Raw genomic sequence first — 20,677 nt, forward strand, 5'->3', positions numbered from 1 at the left:
CTATAGGAATAGAGGGCATTAATACCTGCTGCTGAGAGAGAGGGGGAACACACTCTCTCTATAGGAATAGAGGGCATTAATACCTGCTGCTGAGAGAGAGGGGGAACACACTCTCTCTATAGGAATAGAGGGCATTAATACCTGCTGCTGAGAGAGAGGGGGAACACACTCTCTCTATAGGAATAGAGGGCATTAATACCTGCTGCTGAGAGAGAGGGGGAACACACTCTCTCTATAGGAATAGAGGGCATTAATACCTGCTGCTGAGAGAGAGGGGGAACACACTCTCTCTATAGGAATAGAGGGCATTAATACCTGCTGCTGAGAGAGAGGGGGAACACACTCTCTCTATAGGAATAGAGGGCATTAATACCTGCTGCTGAGAGAGAGGGAGGAACACACTCTCTCTATAGGAATAGAGGGCATTAATACCTGCTGCTGAGAGAGAGGGGGAACACTCTCTCTATAGGAATAGAGGGCATTAATACCTGCTGCTGAGAGAGAGGGGGAACACACACTCTCTATAGGAATACAGGGCATTAATACCTGCTGCTGAGAGAGAGGGGGAACACACTCTCTCTATAGGAATAGAGGGCATTAATACCTGCTGCTGAGAGAGAGGGGGAACACACTCTCTCTATAGGAATAGAGGGCATTAATACCTGCTGCTGAGAGAGAGAGAGAGAGAGAGGAGGGAACACACTCTCTCTATAGGAATAGAGGGCATTAATACCTGCTGCTGAGAGAGAGGGGGAACACACTCTCTCTATAGGAATAGAGGGCATTAATACCTGCTGCTGAGAGAGAGGGGGAACACACACTCTCTATAGGAATAGAGGGCATTAATACCTGCTGCTGAGAGAGAGGGGGAACACACACTCTCTATAGGAATAGAGGGCATTAATACCTGCTGCTGAGAGAGAGGGGGAACACACTCTCTATAGGAATAGAGGGCATTAATACCTGCTGCTGAGAGAGAGAGGGGGAACACACTCTCTCTATAGGAATAGAGGGCATTAATACCTGCTGCTGAGAGAGAGGGGGAACACACTCTCTCTATAGGAATAGAGGGCATTAATACCTGCTGCTGAGAGAGAGGGGGAACACACTCTCTCTATAGGAATAGAGGGCATTAATACCTGCTGCTGCTGAGAGAGAGGGGGAACACACTCTCTCTATAGGAATAGAGGGCATTAATACCTGCTGCTGAGAGAGAGGGGGAACACACTCTCTCTATAGGAATAGAGGGCATTAATACCTGCTGCTGAGAGAGAGGGGGAACACACTCTCTCTATAGGAATAGAGGGCATTAATACCTGCTGCTGTGAGAGAGAGGGGGAACACTCTCTCTATAGGAATAGAGGGCATTAATACCTGCTGCTGCGGAGAGAGCGGGGGAACACACACTCTCTATAGGAATAGAGGGCATTAATACCTGCTGCTGAGAGAGAGGGGGAACACTCTCTCTATAGGAATAGAGGGCATTAATACCTGCTGCTGAGAGAGAGGGGGAACACACTCTCTCTATAGGAATAGAGGGCATTAATACCTGCTGCTGAGAGAGAGGGGGAACACACACTCTCTATAGGAATAGAGGGCATTAATACCTGCTGCTGAGAGAGAGGGGGAACACACTCTCTATAGGAATAGAGGGCATTAATACCTGCTGCTGAGAGAGAGGGGGAACACACACTCTCTATAGGAATAGAGGGCATTAATACCTGCTGCTGAGAGAGAGGGGGAACACACTCTCTCTATAGGAATAGAGGGCATTAATACCTGCTGCTGAGAGAGAGGGGGAACACACTCTCTATAGGAATAGAGGGCATTAATACCTGCTGCTGAGAGAGAGGGGGAACACACTCTCTATAGGAATAGAGGGCATTAATACCTGCTGCTGAGAGAGAGGGGGAACACACTCTCTATAGGAATAGAGGGCATTAATACCTGCTGCTGAGAGAGAGGGGGAACACACTCTCTCTATAGGAATAGAGGGCATTAATACCTGCTGCTGAGAGAGAGGGGGAACACACTCTCTCTATAGGAATAGAGGGCATTAATACCTGCTGCTGAGAGAGAGGGGGAACACACTCTCTCTATAGGAATAGAGGGCATTAATACCTGCTGCTGAGAGAGAGGGGGAACACACTCTCTCTATAGGAATAGAGGGCATTAATACCTGCTGCTGAGAGAGAGGGGGAACACACCTCTCTATAATTGGAATAGAGGGCATTAATACCTGCTGCTGAGAGAGAGGGGGAACACACCTCTCTATAGGAATAGAGGGCATTAATACCTGCTGCTGAGAGAGAGGGGGAACACACTCTCTATAGGAATAGAGGGCATTAATACCTGCTGCTGAGAGAGAGGGGGAACACTCTCTCTATAGGAATAGAGGGCATTAATACCTGCTGCTGAGAGAGAGGGGGAACACACTCTCTATAGGAATAGAGGGCATTAATACCTGCTGCTGCTGAGAGAGAGGGGGAACACACTCTCTCTATAGGAATAGAGGGCATTAATACCTGCTGCTGAGAGAGAGGGGGAACACACTCTCTCTATAGGAATAGAGGGCATTAATACCTGCTGCTGAGAGAGAGGGGGGAACACACCTCTCTATAGGAATAGAGGGCATTAATACCTGCTGCTGAGAGAAGAGGGGGAACACACACTCTCTATAGGAATAGAGGGCATTAATACCTGCTGCTGAGAGAGAGGGGGAACACACTCTCTCTATAGGAATAGAGGGCATTAATACCTGCTGCTGAGAGAGAGGGGGAACACACTCTCTATAGGAATAGAGGGCATTAATACCTGCTGCTGAGAGAGAGGGGGAACACACTCTCTATAGGAATAGAGGGCATTAATACCTGCTGCTGAGAGAGAGGGGGAACACACTCTCTATAGGAATAGAGGGCATTAATACCTGCTGCTGAGAGAGAGGGGGAACACACTCTCTCTATAGGAATAGAGGGTATTAATACCTGCTGCTGAGAGAGAGAGGAGGAACACACTCTCTCTATAGGAATAGAGGGCATTAATACCTGCTGCTGAGAGAGAGGGGGAACACACTCTCTCTATAGGAATAGAGGGCATTAATACCTGCTGCTGAGAGAGAGGGGGAACACACTCTCTATAGGAATAGAGGGCATTAATACCTGCTGCTGAGAGAGAGGGGGAACACACTCTCTCTATAGGAATAGAGGGCATTAATACCTGCTGCTGAGAGAGAGGGGGAACACACTCTCTCTATAGGAATAGAGGGTATTAATACCTGCTGCTGAGAGAGAGGGGGAACACACACTCTCTATAGGAATAGAGGGTATTAATACCTGCTGCTGAGAGAGAGGGGGAACACACACTCTCTATAATTGAATAGAGGGCATTAATACCTGCTGCTGAGAGAGAGGGGGAACACACTCTCTCTATAGGAATAGAGGGCATTAATACCTGCTGCTGAGAGAGAGGGGGAACACTCTCTCTATAGGAATAGAGGGCATTAATACCTGCTGCTGAGAGAGAGGGGGAACACACTCTCTATAGGAATAGAGGGCATTAATACCTGCTGCTGAGAGAGAGGGGGAACACTCTCTCTATAGGAATAGAGGGCATTAATACCTGCTGCTGAGAGAGAGGGGGAACACACTCTCTCTATAGGAATAGAGGGCATTAATACCTGCTGCTGAGAGAGAGGGGGAACACACTCTCTCTATAGGAATAGAGGGCATTAATACCTGCTGCTGAGAGAGAGGGGGAACACACTCTCTCTATAGGAATAGAGGGCATTAATACCTGCTGCTGAGAGAGAGGAGGAACACACTCTCTCTATAGGAATAGAGGGCATTAATACCTGCTGCTGAGAGAGAGGGGGAACACACTCTCTCTATAGGAATAGAGGGCATTAATACCTGCTGCTGAGAGAGAGGGGGAACACACTCTCTCTATAGGAATAGAGGGCATTAATACCTGCTGCTGAGAGAGAGGGGGAACACACACTCTCTATAGGAATAGAGGGTATTAATACCTGCTGCTGAGAGAGAGGGGGAACACACACTCTCTATAATTGAATAGAGGGCATTAATACCTGCTGCTGAGAGAGAGGGGGAACACACTCTCTATAGGAATAGAGGGCATTAATACCTGCTGCTGAGAGAGAGGGGGAACACACTCTCTATAGGAATAGAGGGCATTAATACCTGCTGCTGAGAGAGAGGGGGAACACTCTCTCTCTATAGGAATAGAGGGCATTAATACCTGCTGCTGAGAGAGAGGGGGAACACACTCTCTCTATAGGAATAGAGGGCATTAATACCTGCTGCTGCGTGAGAGAGAGAGAGGGGGAACACACTCTCTCTATAGGAATAGAGGGCATTAATACCTGCTGCTGAGAGAGAGGGGGAACACACTCTCTATAGGAATAGAGGGCATTAATACCTGCTGCTGAGAGAGAGGGGGAACACACACTCTCTATAGGAATAGAGGGTATTAATACCTGCTGCTGAGAGAGAGGGGGAACACACACTCTCTATAGGAATAGAGGGCATTAATACCTGCTGCTGAGAGAGAGGGGGAACACACTCTCTATAGGAATAGAGGGCATTAATACCTGCTGCTGAGAGAGAGGGGGAACACACTCTCTATAGGAATAGAGGGCATTAATACCTGCTGCTGAGAGAGAGGGGGAACACACTCTCTCTATAGGAATAGAGGGCATTAATACCTGCTGCTGAGAGAGAGGGGGAACACACACTCTCTATAGGAATAGAGGGCATTAATACCTGCTGCTGAGAGAGAGGGGGAACACACTCTCTATAGGAATAGAGGGCATTAATACCTGCTGCTGAGAGAGAGGGGGAACACACATCTCTATAGGAATAGAGGGCATTAATACCTGCTGCTGAGAGAGAGGGGGAACACTCTCTCTATAGGAATAGAGGGCATTAATACCTGCTGCTGAGAGAGAGGGGGAACACATCTCTCTATAGGAATAGAGGGCATTAATACCTGCTGCTGAGAGAGAGGGGGGATCTCTCTCTCTCTCTCTCTCTCTCTCTCTCTCTCTCCTCCCACTGACTGTTGGCATAGCTCACTTCATGTTTACTTCACTCTCTTCTGCCGTTTTGCACGCTCCCCATATCCTCCACTTCAATCCCTCTCTATCACTGGCCTCCATCCCTCCTCTCCCTTCCTTCCTCTCTCTCCCTTCATGATGAACAGAACTGACATAGAGCCACTGACCCCGCCGCTGTAGTTCACTGCCCTTCTCCTAGTCAGCCCTGTAGGCTGCATGCGTTTACACGCATGTGTGTGTGCATGTGTTTACACGTGTGTGTGTGTGTGTGTGTGCATGTGTTTACACGTGTGTGTGTGTGTGTGTCCCAGCCCTGTAGGCTGCGTGTGTGTTTACACGTGTGTGTGCATGTGTTTACACTTGTACGTGTGTGCATGGGTTTACACGAATGTGTGTGTGTGTGTCCCAGCCCTGCAGGCTCTGTAGCTGATAGGCCAGAGAGGACCAGTGGTTAGTGCACTGAACAGTCTGCTGTGTTTCAGGGGTGACACCTGAGTGACATAAGTCTTGAGGTCCAGAGTAGGGGCAGGTTTAGCCTAAATCAGGAGAAGGTTTTCAGTGACTTAGAAGGTCATCGGAAAGGCAGATAGATCTTACTTCACATATTTTGTTAGTTTAAAAAGGACCTTAGCAGGTCAGGAATACTTTAGATGTTCATCGTTGGCCAGTGACACCAGTTGGACGTAAGTGGGTCGTAACTATGTCCGACGTAAAATGTGATCTACACTGGATCTAAAAATACCTGTTGCACCACCTGGGCGAAAGCTCTTCTATAGCTATGTAGCAAAGGGCAGGCGTAGGGTTGAGAGCAAGCGTAGGGTTTTAAATTGTAGAGAACCGGTGTGTACTTTAAATTGGGACTATCTTCATCATGATACGCGCAGAAAATAATAGCAATCTATATTTTCAAAAGGATGTGAGTCTCGTGTTCATATTTCACAACCTTCGCAGGCTTTTTGAGTTGCCTACGCGCGAGTCAATAGCAAAATAACACTTGATTTAGGCTACATTATATCATGTTATACAACGGGTGGGTCTAGTCCTGAATGCTAATTGGTTAAAACCGCATTCCAGACGGTGTCTATTCCACAAGTTACCACCGGGTAAATCTATGACGTTAAAATGCCTATTTACTCTGTTCCATCTGACTGCGCAATCCCGTGTCTCATCAGCCCAGCCAACCAATTTATAAACTTGATCTTCACTATAAAAAGCATCTGGACATTAGCTCACATTTCTTTTAGACTAACATTTAGTTTTCAACAGCAGAGATTTGTATAAACCTTGCTGTCTGTCTCTCTGACATTTGCAACATTCTTTCAATATTCAAATTTGATCTCCAGTTGTCCGATAGTAAACAACGTGTCGGGACGAGACAGACAGGCAGGCAGCTTTTCTCAGCCAGTCGGAATCATGAATCAGCATCTACTTCATTGATATATACAAAGCACTATCAATAGAAAACACGTCAAACGTGACAAAGTGCAGCTAGTTTGCAGTCTTTCCAGCTTCAGTTTGAAGTGATTGTGTTAGCTGTGTTGTTAGCTAGCTCCTCTGAACAACAGTGTCCTGACGAGAGAGCACATCTTCTATGCCAGGTGAAATCACACATCATTAGCTCATTGTTATGGATGTACCAAATAAATGTCACTAGAAAACAGCTTAAACAAATGCAAATGCAGCTACTTTGTTGTTATTCTGGCTGCACTTTTTGACATGACTATAAGTTAGCTGTAGTTGGCTAGCAAGCAAGGGATAAGAACGTTGCCAGCCAGTATGGCAATGGAACATTTAGAATGAACGACTGGGTCACGTCCATAGATACAGAACGACTGGGTCACGTCCATAGATACAGAACGACTGGGTTGCGTCTCTGGCAACCGAACCGATAGAACGAACGGCCGGCCGGCCGGCTTGGGTAGCAACGTTTTCAATGAACATTTGTCAATCATTTTTATACCGTTTGTATAAAAGTAATATTGCCGGGCAAACACCGGTTTTGAGGGCATTATCACTTAACTAAATGTGTCCGATTAGTGATAGATTCGCAAAACGAAGAGATCAAATAACCAAATATACAGACGGAGATTCAGTGAAACAAAATCACATTGAGTGATTATCAGACAAGCCTGAGGCTTTTGGTTGGGATATAGGCTACTATGCGAGTGAAGAGCAAGATGGACACCACATAATCCACTTGTTATTCTAGGCTACATAACATGTTCTGATCAGTGCTAATAGATGAGAAAACTACCTAGACTAAAGATTATCATCATGAACACTCAATATAGTTAACATTTCCCAGCCTAACTGTAACCAAATATCCAAACAGAGTTTCAGTGAAGAAAAACAAAATCTGCCATTGATTTATCAAGACGATACACCACGCTTGTCTCGAAGCAGCGAGGTGCTGAAATTATAGCTGACCAGACACCTCTACTGCTTGAAATGATTTCAAACGGTTGGATGACTTTGGGAGTTTCAGAAAGCAACAATTTGATACATGCCTTTAATGGCATTAGCCTACTCTTTATTTCAATATTTTTGTCATTCAGTGAATTTTCCACAGTAATTATTTATTGATCCATTCAGCTGTGGTTAAGAAACTGTGCATGCTTAGTGGTGGTCTTTGCGAAGTGACATGCCTCGCAAAGTTTAGAACTGCCACGAGTATGGTAACAGCCTACTAACGGGCGCTGCCTAGCAACCATCATTATGAAGCATCAAATCTCATGAACGCGCATTGCTTACGCCGGACTTAGCTACGACTAGTCTTATTTTAGGTTGGTGGACCAGGTGTAAATTCTGATCCAGAAGTCAGACGTAGCTACGACTAGTCTTATTTTAGGTTGGTGGACCAGGTGTAAATTCTGATCCGGAAGTCAGACGTAGCTACGCCCGACCTAGCATTTAAGGCCAACTTTTTTACAACCACATGGTGAAACCAGCTCCAGTATCTTAGAAGGTCATCAGTAAGTTAGACATGATTAGTAATTTAGGACTAGGTTGAGAGAGTCAGAAATTGATGGTAAAGAAAGCTTGGGTAAGAAGCAGTATATTAGGAGGTCAGTCAACGTGAGTCAGAAGGTGATGTGAGCTGTAGGGAAGGCATTTGTAAGGGATATGTATGGACATGTGAGGGGTAGTGTATGTGAGGGGTCACGGGGAATCTTACCAAAATAAGTGAGCCACCAGGCCTGGAAGTTACACAGACTCCCCTCTGGATGGGTATCACCCTGAGGAAGGAGAGAGGAGACAGGGGAGACAAGAAAATAGCGGAGAGGTCACTCTGTAGCTCTCGGTGTGAATGTGCTTGTGGGAACGTGTGTGTGTGTGTGTGTGTGTGTGTGTGTGTGTGTGTGGTGACAGTGACTCACCATGACATACGCTACACTGTCAAAGAAGGCCGCTACTGTCAGACTGCAAATCATCTTCTGTAGAGAGACAGAGAGATATGGAGATAGTACAAAGAGAGATAAATGGAGAGAGGGAGAGAGAGAGATAACAGGTTGAGAGAGAGGCCAGATGGCCCACTTATCCTGTGGTCTGGGGTTGACTTGGGGATCGATCCCCAGGTCCAGGCCGACCCACGCTAATCTCATTACTCACAATAGGGCTGAGAGCCCCTCCTCACCGCACGCACGCTGCACAGACACAACCACATACATCTACACAAACATTTATACACACACACACCAGGGTTTCTGTTAGGTCAATGTGGTGTTGGACATTTGAGACATCTAACCCATATGCATGAGGTGCATAACCTGATTAGGGTGTCCACCCACAGCGCTCAGGATGACAGAAATCCCATTTAGATTATAGTTATTCATATTAACAGAACATGCAAGTTGAGGATACAACGATACGCGGTCCTTCTTACTGAATTCTGATGTGCACTTTGAGGATGTTAGAATAACTGTCCACATTTACTTTTCCTCAAACAACAAGACCAGTAACCAACAGCAACATCGCCAGCCGGTCAATCTACTATCCCCAGAGTAGAAAGGTTTACATATTCTATTGGTCAGCTTGTCAAACTGACTCTGGGACAGTTGTGGGAAGATCGATCCCAAATTCATACAACCATTAGGCCTAGGCTACATTAAACAAACTTTCAAAAGCATTGAGCCTAATGCAACAGATCAGAATGTTTAGCTTAAAATGTTGATAAACTATTATTTCTTCACATTATAAGCGATGTGCACAAGGCAGTAGGCTACGTGCGAATGTTCATTCCATAATGCAATTAGCTGGAAAACACTGTTGTCTAAAGAGCACCGTACATGAGAGTTGTTTCATGTGACAGAGATGAAAATATCCGTTAGAAATGTAGAAAGAGAGGAGATCTAACAGGCTACTTTGAAGCAAGGTAAGACATGCTTAATAATATCTATTAAAATGTTCAGGTTTCAAACAATGAAGTATATGTTTCCAAAATGCATAGCTCACTGCAAGGTGGTGTGTGAAGCGCTGATGAAGCTTGCCTTCCGTTGCCATTTGAGATGCTGACACAGCAGCTCTCACGCTGTCTGACAGATTTTCCGCTCAAAGGCTCTGTATCTGTACGCTGTATTCGTGTGATAAATAAGATACACAGCAAATATACTGTAGCCTACACACGCCAATTTAATTCCACTAAATTATGCAAATGAATCTGTAGAGCGATAATTATGACCAGTCAAATGTATTTACATCTACAGGTATTTCCATCAATGAATAGGCTAAAAAACATTATTCGCAATGGGATTCTTTTCTACTTCTCCCAAACAAGTGGCCGGTGTAAATTTTATTTATCAGCTTTTCAATTTTTTTTTTATAGGCCAAAAGCTGGCTATTACTGGTTAACAGAAACCCTGACACATACATAGGGCTGTTGCGGTGACCGTATTACCGCCACACCGGCCGTCACGAGTCATGAAGGCAGTCAAGTTCCACATGACCGCTTAGTCACGGTAATTATGCTTCTCCAAGCTCTGATGCTGCTGCTGGTCATTAGTGTAACGATGTGCGCTGAGAGTCGGGAAGCAAGATCAGGAAGTAGTTGTTTTAATAAATAAACGCAACATAATACAAAACAAGAAACACGAACAGACATAAAACTGAAACAATAACAACTGGGGGAGGAACCAAAGGGAGTGACATATGCATTTGAAGTCAGAAGTTTACATACACCTTAGCTAAATACATTTAAACTCAGTTTTTCACAATTCCTGACATTTAATCCTAGTAAAAATTACCTGTCTTAGGTCAGTTAGGATCACCACTTTATTTTAAGAATGTGAAATGTCAGAATAACAGCAGAGAGAATGATTTATTTCAGCTTTTATTTCTTTCATCACATTCCCAGTGGGTCAGAAGTTTACATACAATCAATTAGTATTTGGTAGCATTGCCTTTAAATTGTTTAACTTGGGTCAAACGTTTCAGGTAGCCTTCCACAAGCTTCCCACAATAAATTGGCTTTTGTTGGTAGTCTGGCTTTTTAATGGCGGTTTTGGAGCAGTGGCTTCTTCCTTGCTGAGCGGCCTTTCAGGTTATGTCGATATAGGACTCGTTTTACTGTGGATATAGATACTTTTGTGCCTGTTTCCTCCAGCATCTTCCGAAGGTCCTTTGCTGTTGTTCTGGGATTGATTTGCACTTTTCACACGAAGTACGTTCATCTCTAGGAGACAAAACGCGTCTCCTTCCTGAGCGGTATGACGGCTGCGTGGTCTCATGGTGTTTATACTTGCGTACTATTGTTTGTACAGATGAACGTGGTACGATCAGGCATTTGGAAATTGCTCCCAAGGATGAACCAGACCTGTGGAGGTCTACAATTTTTTCGGAGGTCTTGGCTGATTTTTTTTTATTTTCCCATGATGCCAAGCAAAGAGGCACTGAGTTTGAAGGTAGGCCTTGAAATACATCCACAGTTACACCTCCAATTGACTCAAATGATGTCAATTAGCCTATCAGAAGCTTCTAAAGCCATGACATAATTTTCTGGAATTTTCCAATCTGTTTAAAGGCACAGTGAACTTAGTGTATGTAAACTTCTGACCCACTGGAATTGTGATACAGTGAATTATTAGTGAAATAATCTGTCTGTAAACAATTGTTGGGAAAATTACTTAGGACATCTACTTTGTGCATGACACAACAGACTTGCCAAAACTATAGTTTGTTAACAAGAAATGGGTGGAGTGGTTGAACAACGATTTTTAATGACTCCAACCTAAGTGTATGTAAACTTCCGACTTCAACTGTATAGGGAAGGTAATCGGGGAAGTGATGGAGTCCAGGTGAGACTGATGACGCACAGGTGCTTGTAATGGTGACAGGTGTGCGCCATAATGAGCAGCCTGGTGACCTAGAGGCCGGAGAGGGAGCACACGTGACAATTAGTGGCCTACCAAACTTGCCTGCCTGGTACTCAGCACTCTATTGTCACTGTAACATCAATGCAAATGTAATCGAAAATCTAACCAAACACTTCATGAGAGCCCATGAGCTCATGTTGCATAACATTTCTATATGCTATGTAATTGCGTGAGAAAACAGATTGATGGCCGCTAATAAAAAGTGGAGGATCCCATCAGCTTTCTATAGGCTAGGCCTACTATATTTATTTCTCAACTTTCCTAATATTAAGCACATTGCTTATATTCACAACAGGAGTATAGCCTACCTGGCAGTAATGAAAATAAACCACGGGGAAAAACGTCCGGTATTTGCTATTTAAGTGCATAGTATTTTTTCCCGCTGCCTCTGCTTCAATACAGGTGCATGATAATGGTCCATTCTAAATCATAAATGTCACACATATATTATTTAGTATATGTAAAGACAAGATTTATTCAAGAATAGTCTGATGGGTGACAATATTAGCCTATTACTTGTGAATTCTATATTATCACCTATGAATGAAGCCCAGCATAAGAAACAATGCCTTTTTTGCAACTTGTTCGAATCATAGTCGCACACCTCATGTAGCCTAGCCCATAAGCCAATATGTTTTCGTAAGGTTTGTATCACAACTAAAGTGGCCAAATAGCTTCTTAAAATACTGTAGAGCCTAACTGGCATACATAATCAGCGGGTGAGTTTCAAGTTTGGGTAAGATCATTTTCACCATAAAAATGCACCTTTATAATAAAAGCATTACGTGCATAATTGCATTTGCGGTCACTTTTGATAAAGGTGTTTTCCGCTAATGGAACATTTGCGCTTATTGCCTACTACCATGTGCGCATTGCTGCGCTTATAATGTATAGAAATAACTGAATAGTTTATCAACATTTTAAGCTAAATGTTCTGATCTGTTGCGTCAGCTTCATTGTGTAAAAAAGTTTTTTTGATGCTAGTGGTTGTATTAATTTGGGATCTATTGCATCCCACCACTGTCCCAAACTATGTTTGGAATATTTATTTCTCGCACAGAATAGATCAACTTTTGTACTATGGGGGATAATGTATTGACATAGGCTAGTGCTTTTGCTGTTTGTTAGGCCTACTCATCTTGTTGGCTGACGAAAAGTAAATGTGGACAGTTCATCCAATATCATCAATATGCACGTCGGAATTGGATAAGGACGCACGCAGTTGCGTCCCCGACGCGTCTATCTTAACTTGTAGCCTGTGAGAAAAACCTGATCACGTGAGAGACGCTTCGGATTGCGCAGCACACTCAGGCAGAAGGGCACAATGCAGCACTTCGGGCCACAAAAGGCATGGACTTTTTTTAGGGTGCATTACGGCCACAAAGGGAATGCTGCCGTGAAATTCAAGGCATTATCAAGTGCTTGTCAAATTGTGAATGAGAGACTATTGGAGCGTGTACAGCCTGCGCAAAAAAACAAAGCAGAGCTCATGCCTTCCGAGTGACTTTTTTGCAGCCTTACAATGTATTAAAAATCAAAACATATAGGCCAACGATTGTAGAACAACTAAAGTTACATTAATAACTTTAAATTAGGCATATAGGAGCACCAGTTTCTTTGTTAACCACTCCATCAAATAATTTGGAGAAAATATTATATTTTATTCAGCTTTGTTTAATTGTATTCTTCATACTATAAAATAATATAAAATAATGCCACGGAATTATAAGCAAATCTTGTCTGCTAAATGACCTAGTGTAGCCCACAGCCATTTGGCATAGCCAGATCAGGACCTAACATAAGGACAACTCAGTATGTTAGTCTGTTCTGAATTAGACTACATTTTCTTCATATCATGCTTCTTTAGACCTGTCTAAAATAAATCATGGATTTATTGTGAAAGGTGTAGCCTATATGACATGGACCTATTAGACTTGGCTTGTAGGCTGTGTGGAAGCCAGGAGATGCCAAATGTGTTTATGTTAATTAACGGTCAATTACCGTGAGACCGACAGTTATTTGCTTGACAATCACCGGCTGACGAAAATGTTGTGACCGCCACAGCCCTACACATACACCCACTGCTCATAGCCTCTCACACAGTCTGACACAGAGACTTGTCCTGAAGCCACTCCTGCGTTGTATTGGCTGTGTGCTTAGGGTCGTTGTCCTGTTGGAAGGTGAACCTTCGCCCCAGTCTGAGGTCCTGAGTGCTCTGGAGCAGGATCCAGACGTGACACTTGGCATTCAGGTCCAAGAGTTCAATCTTGGTTTCATCAAACAAGAGAATCTTGTTTCTCATGGTCAGAGTCCTTTAGGTGCCTTTTGGCAAACACCAAGCGGGGTGTCATGTGCCTTTTACTGAGGAGTGGCTTCCGTCTGGCCACTCTACAATGAAGGCCTGATTGGGGGAGTGCTGCAGAAGTGGTTGTCCTTCTGGAAGGTTCTCTCATTTCCACAGAGAAACTCCAGAGCTCTGTCAGAGTGACCATTGGGTTCTTAGTCACCTCCCAGACAAAGGCCCTTCTCCCCCGATTGCTCAGTTTGAGGGATGTCCTTGTCCCATCGCGCTCAAGCGACTCCTTGTGGTGTCCAGGCGAATGCACACTGACTTCGGTCACCAATTGTACAGTGTTTCCTCCGACACATTGGTGCGGCTGGCTTCCAGGTTAAGTGAGCAGTGTGAAGAAGCAGCGCAACTTGGCGGAGTCGTGTTTCTGAGGACGCATGGCTCTCGACCGTTGCATGCACTGTCAACTGTGGGACCTTATATAGACAGGTGTGTGCCTATCCAGATCCTGTCCAATCAATTGAATTTACAACAGGTGGACTCCAAATCAAGTTGCAGAAACATCAAGTATGATCAACAGAAACAGGATGCACCCAAGCTCAATTTGAGTCTCATAGCAAAGGATTGAATATTTATTTAAATAAAGGCAACTGTTTTGAATTTTTAATACATTTGCAAAAATGTCTAAAAACCTGTTTTCGCTTTGTGATTATGGGGTATTGTGTGTAGATGGATTAAATAGACCATTTCCTCATCAGTATTAGAATAGAGTAATTTTAGAATACGTAACAAAAATGTGTTAAAGTCAAGAGGTCTGAATACTTTCCGAATGCACTGTATGCCCGCACGTGCACAAATACACACCAAGACCCCCACACTCGCAAAACAGATATGCATACAAACGACATTATCTCTTGAAATTGAAAGAGAGCAAGGTAATGTTAGTTTAAACATTGCCTAAATGTGGCCTTAAGGCATCTACACATCTACTCAACTACAGCCACATAAATATCGATGAGTTGAGTTGATTTTTCAAAACTCAGACTAACTGTCAGTGGCCCATTCTTCATGTTGAATTGGGACCAACTATGCGTAAATATGTCCAGCGGCAACAACTGAGACTACACACCAGGAAGATTCTTAGAACAACCTTCCATCCACAGTTGTGTTGGCTGTAGTTGGATTGATGAGTACAGTAGAAGTCTTAAAACTATTAGCTGCAGATTCACCAGTGTAGAAAGACTACTTTAATTGGACAGGGGAAAACACAAGCATTCAATCATTATCAGATACAGATCATGAGCCATAACTGTAAATTTGTACATTTCAATTACGCTGTAATTTGTCATGAGTAGCCTAATCAAACAGACTTGCTATGGCACAGAAGTAAGCATTCTGATGCACTTCAAAGCACACACAGACAGAAACACACACAGACAAATTACCTGGGCCAAGGAGTGATACCGGCGCAGAAGCCAGATTACAAACAGCATGAAAAAGCTGAGGAGAGAGTAACGAGACAATTGTTCATATGACACATTCCTGCATAGCTCTGCACTCTTTCAATATTCCTGCATAGTTTTGGCTTACCTTCCTATATAACTCAGTAAGGCTGGGTATAGCTTTACCTATGATATATATTGAAATGAAAGAGCAGTGCACTTCCTGCTGATTTACATCAATGATGTCTACGGAACAAAAGTATAAAGTGTTGGTCTCATGTTTCATGAGCTGACATAAAAGATCCCAGAACGTTTCCATACGCACAAAAAGCTTATGGCTCTCAAATTTTGTGCACAAATTTGTTTACATCCCTGTTAGTGTGCATTTCTCCTTTTGTTAAAATAATCAATCCACCTGACAGGTGTGGCATATCAAGAAGCACATTAAACAGCATGATCATTACACAAGTGCACCTTGTGCTGGGGACAGTAAAAGGCCACTCTAAAATGTGCAGTTTTGTAACAACGCCACAGATGTCTCAAGTTTTGAGGCAGCATGCAATTAGCATGCTGACTGCAGGAGTGTCCACCAAAGCTGTTGCCAGAGAATTTCTCTTCCATAAGCCGCCTCCAAATTTTTTTTTGAGAATTTGGCAGTACGCTCAAACGGCCTTACAACCGCAGACCACGTCTAACCACGCCAGCCCAGGACCTCCACATCCGGCTTCTTCATCTGTGGGATCGCCTTAGACCAGCCACCTGGACAGCTGATGAAACTGTGGGTTTGCACAACTGAAGAATTTCTGCATAAACTGTCAGAAACCGTCTCAGGGAAGCTCATCTGTGTGTCGTCCTCACCAGGGGCTTGACCTGACTGCAGTTCTGCGTCGTAACCGACTTCAGTGGGCAAATGCTCACCTTTGATGGCCACTGGTACGCTGGAAAAGTGTGCTCTTCGCGGATGAATCAACGGTTTCAACTGTACCGGGCAGATGGCAGACAGTGTGTATGGTGTCGTGTGGGTGAGCGGTTTGCGGTTATGCTATGGGCATGGATAAGGTACGGACAAAGAACACAATTGCATTTTATTGATACAGTGACGAGATCCTGAGCCCCATTGTAGTGCCATTTATCCGCCGCCATCACCTCATATTTCAGCATGATAATGCACGGCCCCATGTCGCAAGCATCTGTACATAATTCCTGGAAGCTGAAAATGTCCCAGTTCTTCCATGGCCTGAATACTCACTCAGACATGTCACCCACTGAGCATGTTCTGGATGCTCTTGATCTACGCGTACCACAGCGTGTTCCAGTGGGACAACATTCCACAGGCCACAATCAACAGCCTGATCAACTCTATGCGAAGGAAATGTGTCGTGCTGCATGAAGCAAATGGTGGTCCCACCAGATACAGACTGGTTTTCTGATCCACGCCCCTACCTTTTATCTGTGACCAACAGATGCATATCTGTATTCCCAGTCATATGAAATCCATAGATTAAGGCCTAATGACTTTATTTCAATTGACTGATATCCTTATATGAACTGTAACTCAGTAAAATCTTTGAAATTGTTGCATGTTGCGTTTATATTTTTGTTCAGTATATAAACCCTAGATGACTGACAGGGGCCACTGTATTAAAGCCATTGCGAAGCCATTTTGGTACTCCTTGTCCATTGTAAAAGATTTTGGAAGCTATAGAAACGCATTTATTAATGGCTACATTTGTTTTTGCCACATTTATTATATTCCAGACATCTTGATGCGTACTTTTAAAGTATATTATCTGAGCTAAACTTTAAAATAAAATAAAACATTTTCCTTATTGAAGTACTTTAAGACAGTACTAATGTTACTGTCCTCACTACAAAAAAATTATTAAATACATGTCATTTTGTCCTTGAAACATTTAATTGAAATACTGTAGAATTCCATTCATTCCTATGGAGGACTGCTCCAGCCAATATGGCTGACAGGTATCTTCAAAGCCTCTCAATGGCCAATACATAGCATCCGTAATCCAAGGTTTATACACATTCTTGATCTACATGGATTATTTTCCAGTGCAATATTTCGCTACCCTTGACCCTAACCCAGCCACCAACTAAAGATTCCACTCTTCCCTGCATCATCACGTCATCAGTGAATAGCAGAATTAAGGCAAGACAAATCCTTTAACAAAGGGTTCTTTAATCCTGGTCCTGAAAAACCACAGGGTGTCCAGGCTTTTGCTTTAACCCAGCACTAACACACCTAATTCCGCTAATCAAAGGCTTGAAGATATGACAATGATTTAATTGAATCAGGTGTGTGAGTACAAGGGTTGGGCGGTATCCAGATCTAAATACCGTTTCTGTACCATACGGTATTACTGGAAGTGCACACAAGGGGCACTATTTCAAATTATAATTTTTTTTAAAACACACAATAGGAATCTTGTTCCAGGAGGGGATTGAATGTCTCTGTTGTAAGCAAGAAGCTTGATCTTAACATCTAGCCACTTAGCTAGCAAGATATCGAACCAAATGCATAGCTGGAGCCCTGATCTGGATATAATATATTTGACACCTCTTAGATGTGTTATAGTTATACTTAACTTAGTATGTTAGTTATAAGCAGTGGCGTAGCGGGAGTGCCCACAACCCCACCGGTACTGAAAACTAGAGGTCGACCGATTAATCGGAATGGCCGTTTAATTAGGGCCGATTTCAAGTTTTCATAACAATCGGTAATCGGTATTTTTGGACACCGATTTTTATTTATTTAACTAGGCAAGTCAGTTAAGAACACATTCTTATTTTCAATGACGGCCTAGGAACGGTGGGTTAACTGCCTTGTTCAGGGGCAGAACGACAGATTTTTACCTTGTCAGCTCGGGGATTCATTTTTGCAACCTTCCGGTTAGGAGTCCAAAGCTCTATCCACCTGCCTTACATTGCACTCCACGAGGAGCCTGCGTGGCAGGCTGACTACCTGTTACGCGAGGGCAGCAAGAAGCCAAGGTAAGTTGCTAGCTAGCATTAAACTTTTCAATCAATCTTAACATAATCACTAGTTAACTACACATGGTTGATGATATTACTAGTTTATCAAGCGTGTCCTGCGTTACATATAATCGATGCGGTGCCTGTTAATTTATCATCGAATCACAGCCTACTTCGACAAACGGGTGATGATTTAAAAGCGCATTTGCGAAAAAAGTCGTTGCACCAATGTACCTAACCATAAACACCTTTCTTTAAAATCAATACACAAGTATATATTTTTAAACCTGCATATTTAGTTAATATTGCCTGCTAACATGAATTTCTTATAACTAGGGAAACTGTGTCACTTCTCTTGCGTTCCGTGCAAGGAGTCAGGGTATATGCAGCAGTTTGGGTCACATGGCTCATTGCGAACTGTGTGAAGTCCATTAATTTGCCAGAATTGTACATAATTATAACATAACATTGAAGGTTGTGCAATGTAACAGCAATATTTAGACTTAGGGATGCCATCCATTAGATAAAATACAGAACGGTTCCGTATTTCACTGAAAGAATAAACGTTTCGTTTTCGAAATGATAGTTTCCGGATTCAACCATTTTAATGACCAAAGGCTCGTATTTCTGTGTGCTATTATGCTATGATTTGATAGAGCAGTCTGACTGAGCAATGGTAGGCACCAGCAGGCTCGTAAGCATTCATTCAAACAGCACTTTTGTGCATTTGCCAGCAGCTCTTCGCAATGCTTCAAGCATTGTGCTGTTTATGACTTCAAGCCTATCAACTCCCGAGATTAGGCTGGTGTAACCGATGTGAAATGGCTAGCTAGTTAGCAGGGTGCGCGCTAATAGCGTTTCAAATGTCACTCGCTCTGAGACTTGGAGTAGTTGTTCCCCTTGCTCTGCATGGGTAATGCTGCTTCGAGGGTGGTTGTTGTCGATGTGTTCCTGGTTCGAGCCAAGGTAGGAGCGAGGAGAGGGACGGAAGCTATACTGTTACACTGGCAATACTAAAGTGCCTATAAGAACATCCCATAGTCAAAGGTATATGAAATACAAATTGTATAGAGAAATAGTCCTATAATAACTACAACCTAAAACTTCTTACCTGGGAATATTGAAGACTCATGTTAAAAGGAACCACCAGCTTTCATATGTTCTCATGTTCTGAGCAAGGAACTTAAATGTTAGCTTTTTACATGGCACATATTGCACTTTTACTTTCTTCTCCAACACTTTGTTTTTGCATTATTTAAACCAAATTGAACATGTTTCATTGTTTATTTGAGGCTAAATTGATTTTATTGATGTATTATATTAAGTTAAAATAACTGTTCATTCAGTATTGTTGCAATTGTCATTATTACAAATAAATCAATTGTATTAATTTTTTTATATTTTAAAATCGGCATCGGCTTTTTTGGTCTTCCAATAACCGGTATCGGCGTTGAAAAATCATAAAATCGGTCGACCTCTACTGAAAACACACCATTGGTATTTTGAAATACCCTGGTATATGGTATAAACTGTATATCGCCCAAGCCTAGTGAGTACTGGGATGAACTGAGGCCTACAAACAATGCAGGTCCCCCAGGATTGAAGAACGCTACTTTGAAACAAAGCCAAGAGATGTCAATCGGTTTATTATCTTAATTAAATCTCTTTATAAAGAATAGCTATTTGATTAATTGGGTAATAATGTAAAAGGTGGTTGAAGTAATACTCACCATCCTATCAGTGAGAAGGTGCCTGTGGCTCGCTTCACTGTGAGAATCACCACCTGTGGAGGGGAACACAACATTTGGTATGGCTTTATTTTACGATCCTGTTTCAGGTGGTATTTTTTTTAACTGGAATTTACTACAACTAGCCTATGTGTTAATAGGAAGTAAATAAACTAAGACAAATCAGTGGGTGCAGTTCCTCTTTAACAGAACTTTAAATTCTAGTGTAAAAACCATGGAAATTAAAAACTAAAAACAATGTTTTAAGTGAGAAGTAGGCATTGGTCTGAAATCGAAAAATAAAGCAAATTCACATGAGCACCACAATGCCTATTCCACCAATGCTCTACCAAGAATTTCCAGCACACAGCTTTGACCTAATATAATAGCTATGTTGGTATTGTACTTCAAACTATGTGTAGGCAGGTTGCTTAGCAATCAAAACCTTTTCAAACAGCCTAATTCATACTCTTCGGTGGGATAATGGACTTCGATTAAAAATATGTATATCATTTGGCTGTATTATTTTTTAGATATAGGCCTATTATTGTCGCGTCACCATCTTTATTGCAAAAAGAAGTACAAGTACAAACATAACTTTAAAAGATACACTATGCATACATCGCTCCGCCTTTTCCTGGTTGCTAAAATTCAAATAGTTTGCCAAATTTCAGTTTATGTGACAAACAATTAAGTAGTGTAAAGCAGTGGTTCCCAAACTTTTTATAGTCCTGTACCCCTTCAAACATTCAACCTCCAACTGCGTACCCCCTCTAGCACCAGGTTCAGCG

At 42.9% G+C, this 20,677-nt stretch overlaps 1 protein-coding gene across 3 annotated transcripts in view; it reads right to left on the minus strand.

Annotated features, from left to right (window-relative positions):
* si:dkey-100n23.5 (uncharacterized) overlaps positions 1–20,677 on the minus strand; it is a 101,145-nt gene that overhangs the window by 66,471 nt on the left and 13,997 nt on the right. For 2 of the 3 annotated variants that reach the window (XM_014164938.3, XM_082967080.1), the window contains exons 2-5: positions 19,890–19,942; positions 15,175–15,229; positions 8,449–8,505; positions 8,247–8,307 (exon numbers count right to left, since the gene is read on the minus strand). In XM_014164938.3, the coding sequence (XP_014020413.1) occupies positions 8,247–8,307; positions 8,449–8,505; positions 15,175–15,229; positions 19,890–19,942 (226 nt within the window). The remainder of the gene's footprint in view (positions 1–8,246; positions 8,308–8,448; positions 8,506–15,174; positions 15,230–19,889; positions 19,943–20,677) is intronic. The other variant, XM_014164939.3, reaches the window with a different exon arrangement.

The sequence above is a fragment of the Salmo salar genome, chromosome 21, assembly GCF_965601325.2.
Source record: "Salmo salar chromosome 21, fSalSal1, whole genome shotgun sequence".
Taxonomy (NCBI): Eukaryota; Metazoa; Chordata; class Actinopteri; order Salmoniformes; family Salmonidae; genus Salmo; species Salmo salar.